The 7,048-nt window shown below is 51.7% G+C and overlaps 1 protein-coding gene across 2 annotated transcripts in view; it reads right to left on the bottom strand.

The window, feature by feature from the left end:
* Positions 1-5,819, bottom strand: part of SMO (smoothened, frizzled class receptor) — a 27,580-nt gene extending 21,761 nt beyond the window's left edge. Inside the window, exon 1 of one of the 2 annotated variants that reach the window (XM_017896280.1) lies at positions 5,001-5,819. In XM_017896280.1, the coding sequence (XP_017751769.1) occupies positions 5,001-5,328 (328 nt within the window). In that variant the 5' untranslated portion in view covers positions 5,329-5,819. The remainder of the gene's footprint in view (positions 1-5,000) is intronic. The other variant, XM_017896282.1, reaches the window with a different exon arrangement.
* Between the last annotated feature and the right edge of the window lie 1,229 nt (positions 5,820-7,048).

The following is a 7,048-nucleotide window of genomic DNA, read 5'->3' on the forward strand; positions in this document are numbered from 1 at the left end:
AGACTTAGGCCCGTGTATGTTTTCTATATTTTATAGTTTCCCTATACGTGTGTGTGCATACATATATACATACATATAAACATATGTATTTTTGAGACAGGGTCTTGCTCTGTTGCCCAGTCTGGAGTGCACTGGTGTGATCATGGCTCACTGCAGCCTCAACCTCCTGGATTCAAGTGATCCTTTTGCCTCAGCCTCCAGTGTAGCTGGAACCACAGGTGTGTGCCAACATGCTTGGCTAATTTTTTTTTTTTTTAGAGATGAGGTCTCACTTTGTTGCTCAGGCTGGTCTCAAAGTCCTGGCTCCAAGCAATCTCCCACCTCAATTTCCCAAAGTGCTGAGATTACAGGTGTGAGCCACTGCATCCAGCCTATACATACATACATATATATATATGCACACTTTTTTTGGGGGGGGGATGGAGTCTCACTCTGTCACCCAGGCTGGAGTGCAGTGGTGCAAGCTCTGCCTCCCGGGTTCACGCCATTCTCCTGTCTCAGCCTCTCGAGTAGCTAGGACTACAGGTGCCCACTACCATGCCCGGCTAATTTTTTGTATTTTTAGTAGAGACGGGGTTTCACCGTGTTAGCCAGGATGGTCTCAATCTCCTGACCTTGTGATCCACCCGCCTCAGCCTCCCAAAGTGCTGGGATTACAGGCATCAGCCACTGCACCTGGCCATATATATCTTTTTAACTGACTCTGATCATCAGCCAAGTTTGGGAACAGCTCTAAGGAAATTCTTTCTGATCTGTCCCTGAAAATAATCCACCATCACCAAAAACATTCCTCCTCTCACCCTTCAATTCAATGTGTGACAGGCAAACAAGAAATTCCTCCCAGCCTTTGTCTCTCTCCTACTTACCTGCACCTGGGCAAGGTGACAGGGCCACACACTTACGTACCACACAGAGCACAGCAGTGGTTAAGGAGGCTACGTGCTGGCTCTCAGGGACTATCATCACTGCCAGCTGCAGGCCTCTCTGCTTTTTTGCCCCACTTACTAAACCAGGTTTGGCCTAAGGTGGACCACGGCCTGGACATTATGTTTGTCTGGTCAGCTTGGAATGCCTGGGAGGAGGCATTTCCAGCTGTAAAGGGGAGAGATGCTAAGTGACTGAAGAAGCCTGAGGCCAGAGAGATGAAAGACAGAGGAAAGACCTGAGGTCTATACAGACCTAGAAATTGGACCAACCTGAGCTATAAACTTCCTCAGTCAATGGCATCCTTCCAAAGCCCCAGTAGTCAGGGCCAAGGAAGCACACAGTAGCCACCTCTCTCCAGCAATTCCTGTTTCCAGATCTGCCAAGAATCTCCACATAGATGTCCAATGAGCATCTCTAATTCACATGGCCAAAATCAAAGCCACACCTCCTGCCTAAACTTCTTCCTCCTCTAGCATTCTCTATCTTAGTGAAAGGGAATGGCACCACCTTCCATCCAAGCCTGAAACCTGAGGCCTCCCACTCATTGAGGCTCCACATCTAACTCATCAGTGCCCTCTGAGCACTACCTCTGAAAGTTAGTGGGATCTGCCCACTCCTTCCGTCCTGTTACCAAGTCCCAACCACCATCGTCTCTCACTTGGGCTACTTCGACATCCCCTGGTCAAGAAGTCAGTCTCCAGGCTTTCCCTGCTCCTATGGCTTCTTCACACCACACCCAAAGAGATCCAGCTAAAATGCAAAGACAATTACATCTCTCCCTTGCTTAAAATCTTTCAATGGCTCCTTATCATCCCCTGGATAACATCCAAACTTAATATGAGGTATACATCCCTTTATTTTCTAATTCTTTAGGTCTTATCTCTTACAATTCAACCCCTCACACGCTTTGATCCAGTTCTACTGCAACTCTTACACTTTCTTTAAAAGCACCAAGCCCTCCTACCTCTACATCTTTGTACATACTATTTCCTCTTCCTACCTGGATCTTCACACCTCAACTCTCCCTCGGCCAGGCAATTCCTGCTTATGTGTCAAGTTATAGGTTAAATGTCAGTTCTTCTGGGGATGTTCTTTGGGTCCTTTGTGCTTTTTCAGCACCCTAAAATGCCACAGTACCTTTCACAAGTATTTCTTTTTTACTTTACTTTTTTTTTTTTTTTTTTGAGATGGAGTCTCGCTCTGTCGTCCAGGCTGGAGTGCAGTGGTGCTATCTCAGCTCACTGCAATCTCCACCTCCTGGGTTCACACCATTCTCCTGGCTCAGCCTCCCAAGTAGCTGGGACTACAGGAGCCCACCACCATGCCCGGCTAATTTTTTTTTTTTTTTTTTTATTTTTTAGTAGAGACGGGGTTTCACCTTGTTAGCCAGAATGGTCTCGATCTCCTGACCTCGTGGTACACCTGCCTCGGCCTCCCAAAGTGCTGGGATTACAGGTGTGAGCCACCATGCCCAGCCCTTTCACAGGTATTTCTAAAGCCTGTTGAATGGTCTGTCTTCCTCTTTTTTTTAGAGATAAGATCTCAGACTGGTCTCAAACTCCTGGGATTGAGCAATCTTCCCACCTCAGCACTGTAATCTCAAAGTGCTGAGATTACAGGTGTGAGCACCATGCCCAACCTGTCTTCCTCTTGATGACAGAGGATCATGTCTGTATTCTTCATCCTTACATGCCCAGAATGTGACATATGGCAAACATTCAATACATAACTGAATGCATGAATGGAAGCATGGATGTGTACTCAGTACTCGGAGGCTTTGAAAAAAGTGAAGACCCAGTCTCTACCTTCAAGAGTCTACCGATGAAGACAACCTAGATCATCTTCATCCTTCACCCACAAAAACGGCCCTAAGAGCCGGGTAACACTGATCATGTCTAATGCAAAATCAAGATGATTAACTCAGGACATGATAAACAACTTGCCAGAGGCTACCAGCTGACCTGGCTGTGATTCTCACACGAGACTCAAGGCTCGGGTTCACTCTACCTACTCATTACCCAGCTCAAGCTAACACCTGCTTCTGCTCCACTTGCAAGACCCAAGCAGAAAGAGTGCAACCAGAACGCAGATGGAAACAGGAATGAGCTGAGTGATGGTGGTTGGTGGCAGAGAACTCATAGTGAACTAATGGAACTAATGGTGCTGGGCTCAGTGCTGGCGTCTCTGCAGGACCCTACCCTGCCAAAAGGCACAGAAAATGAGATTTCAACCTGCACAACCAGCAGATGGTACTAACTCGTACATGTTCCAGCTTAAACTACTTCTGTCTGCTCAGCAGCTGCTCTCAAGAGTATGGGCTGGAAAGACGTTCATACCCTTCCTCCTTGATCTGATGGTAACTGCAAGGAGGCAACATCAAACATGCATTTAACTTGGGAAAATTAAACCATGGGTCCCTGCAAAATCAATAAAGAGAGGGACAGAAAGATTATCCTTTGACAGCATGAGCAACTCAGAACTGGGTGAGATTCTAGTGCTGAGAGATTTGGACTTTCCATTCAGCTCACTCCTAAACTCAAGTGGTGCTCAAAGCAACCTTGCTTAATCTTACTTTGGTGTTCTTTTTATTACTATTATTCTTTCAGTCTTTTGCATGAATGTAACTTTAAAATTACAATTATTGTCTTCTATGTATACCCATTCTTATGTATGAGTATACATGTAACACATTTATGCAAATGTCGTAAAAGGAGTGTATATGCAAAACCACATCAACCTTACACTACAGTAATCTGCAGAGTTTTCAAAGCCACTGTTGATTACACCCGGTTTCTGTCTAATGTGCTGTGCTGACTTTAGAACCTGATCCCCACAAAGGATGTAGCTCCACCTTATGGGTACCACGGATACCATCCTCCAAGTTCCTCCTCCAGCATCTGAACCAAGCCAGGAACCTTATGGACTTGTCCAACATCTGACAAAGGCTGAGAACTTGTCAATGACAGGCGGCCTACATACACTCCCTACATTAGGGTCCTCACCAGACCCCTGGGCAGAGCTAAGACATGGGGTACCCCAGCCCTGTCAAAAGAGGGAGGCTCCCAGTTCTGCTCCTGGCTCCTGGTTTTCTTTTCTTTTTCAAGAACAGTTTTAGAATCACACTGGCTAGATAAGGCCAGCTCCCTTCCCCAGCACCCTCCAGGCCTCATCTAGAAAAGTGACAGGTGGGGAGAGCATATACTCCACACTGCTAAGGAAGGACATTTGGGTTCAGTGTGCAGTTTTTCAGACTCTGCCACTCCAGTGAGGGGGCTCTGGGACTTCAAACCACCATGGAAGTGTCCACAGGCTCTCAACACTCCAGACTTAAGCGTCCTTCCACAGCCCTGACCAGCCTGGGTAACCAAATTTCCAAAGAACACATAAATAATCGTTAGAAAGGTCTTATTCCTTCATAATCTCCTGCATGCGTCAGAGTGCCCGTTTTTCAGATGCACAAGCTGAATGAAATCTCCTGTGAAAGTCAGACAAGATCACAGTTCTCTAGGCTTCTTTCCTGTCTCCTAAATCAAGATTTCCAGAACTTTCTGGTTACCTTCTAATAACTCATCGTTAAGGAGGTTTCATTTCCTTCAAAACTTCACTCGATCATGTCCCCCTACCCTTCCCTCCAAATGCCTAAACCTCTTCCACCGTCATCCCTCCCCTTTTCCTCTCCAACTCCAATTTCCCCAGGGTCTTGAACACCTCCTTGAATCCCCCGGCACCCTGCTTCCAGAGTAGGTGGAGCATCTCCTCTTCTTACAAAATGTCTTTTCCCGTGGCTTAGAGCCCCCTCCTCACGGGCCCCTCATCCCCGCCATCCTTTGCTCACCCACCAGCTCGGGTCCTTTGTGACTCGCTTCATCAACTTCCTTGCCCTCCCTTTCCCATGACCGAGGGTCCCATCCTGCACGTAACCCGCCCCCAAAGTTTCGGACTCTGTCCCTCCAACTCTCCTGGGTGCTGTCCCCGCCCTCTCCGAGGCTCAGGCCTGAGCCTGTTCTTTCGAAGGGTGCCCCCGTCTTACCGCAGCAACTCCCCCCCCTCCAACCCGGCTCCGGAGTACTTACCCGACCAGAGCACGAGCTTGCCGTGCGCTTCCTCCTGGGAGTCCGAGTCCCCGGCCAGCAGTGTGGAGGTGGCCCCGTAGGGCAGCACGGAGCCCAGGCACACGTTGTAGAGCAGCGGCTCGCAGGGGGCAGCCCGGCCGCAGTGGCTCAGCGGCGGCGGAGGGCCGGTCACCGCCGCGCTCCTCCTAGCGCTCCCGCCCGCGCTCCGCGGCCCAGGCCCGGTCGCGTTCCCGCTCGAGGACGCCCCCCGGCTCGGGCCCCCCAGCAGCAGCAGCAGCAGCCCCAGCAGCGGGAGCTCCGGCCCCCGCGCGGGGCGGGCAGCGGCCATGGCCAACCCCGCCAACTCAGCAAAAACCCCGGCGCCCCCGCCCGCTCCTCGGAGCCCACCGGCCACACGCACGACCCTTGCGGGCGCGGAGGCGGCTCATGCGACCTGTGCGCCCGGAGAAACCGGGCCCGGGGCCCTCCGGACGCTCCACGCGCCCCGGCCCTTCGGCGCCCAACTTCGCAAACTTTGGAACCTGGGGCCCATGTTGGGCTGCGGAGGCCCGGACCGGGATGCACGACTCCCAAAGCCCTCGCCTAGCAATCCAAGTTGTCTTCAGCCCTGGGAGCCCCCTGGGCCCCCAATCCCCAGCCCCATTCCCTCTCCCACCATTAAAGCCAGCCCCGCGAGGGAGGCCAGGCGCGGGCCGGGGGTGCGAATGCAGCTCCGGCTCCGCCCCCGCGCCAGCCCGCGGCCCAGCAGCCACCCTCGCCCCAGCGCGCCGCAGACCCCCGAGCTCTCCTCGCCGACGACCCGGCTCCTTTGTTGCTCTAGCTCGCTGGGCTCTCTGGAATGCACGGGCCTCGCGGAGCCAAGCCCGGCCCCCCTGCGCCGAGGCTGGGGGAGGGACTAGACGAAGAAGGAGGGGAGAGATGGGGAGGGGAGGCGAGAGAGGAGGAGCGTAAGCGTCAGCGTCCCCGGCGCCCGGAGGGGCCCGGGCTAGGGGGATCTGGTGACCCCGCCTGCCGCCGCCCCGCGCCAGGGGGAAAGAGATGGGTGGAAATCGTGGGCCGGACCTGCAAGGAGAGACTCGGCGGGCACCTTGGTTGGTCTGAGGTCGTCTGCAGGAAGCGGATTTTTCTCCTGGCTTAGGGTGGGAGAGACAGGGGATGCCTGAAGTCAACAGGGACTTCTATTCCGTCTCTGCCCCGATCTCCAGGCTCGCCAGTTTTTCCTGCTTTGGTTAGATTTTCCAACTTATTCCGGGGCCCCATGGAGAAGAACCTGGGTTTGGGGTTTGTGCTTCTCCAAATCCTTTCAGCTCGGGACCTTTGAGAGAGATGACCTCAGAGTCACTCACAGCAGCTGCTCCGGCTGCTGTTACCTGCGGGAACAGGTGTCTGGGAAATAAACTTGCCAACATCAAGCCTTTACTGCTACAAATACGTGAAGTCTGAACTGTGGTTCCCAGGGACTGGCCTTGGTTATGTGAGAAGGAAGCCAGTCCTTCTTTGATGGCCCTGCTGCTCATCTGCTCTGGGGGATTTCTGCTACTCCTCTTCCCCACTCTGCTCATTTTGCCTTTCCTCACTCCTTTGCGCATCACGCCTTTGGTCACCACACTTAATTTCCCACTGCAGCAGTTTACACCTGCACAACCAAGCATAATCCAGCATAACCACAAGGCTCCCACCAGGAGAGTAGACTTGCATTGAACAAATTTTTCCTTGTTGCTAATCGGGCAGCACACCAGGGTGGGTTTTCCTTTCTTACCTCTGGAAGAGTCGTTCATGGCCTAGCGGTAGTGGACTAGTTCTGTTACTTTGGACAGTTTAAGTGCATATTAGCTATTGCACTTCAACTAAATCAATTGGAAAGTGAGCGAGAGAGAGAGAGAGAGAGAGAGAGAGAGAGAGAGAGTTTAATTCAATTTAGCGAGCCTTTCTGAAATTCCAGCATGTTCATAGCACAGAGACATCCTGGAAGAATCTGAGGACTTCCATTTTCCTGTGGATACATGGCTTGCTCTCAGGAAACATAGCATGACAAAACAGCAACGTTT

This window comes from Rhinopithecus bieti, unplaced genomic scaffold (genome assembly GCF_001698545.2).
Source record: "Rhinopithecus bieti isolate Rb0 unplaced genomic scaffold, ASM169854v2 scaffold_26131, whole genome shotgun sequence".
NCBI lineage: Eukaryota > Metazoa > Chordata > Mammalia > Primates > Cercopithecidae > Rhinopithecus > Rhinopithecus bieti.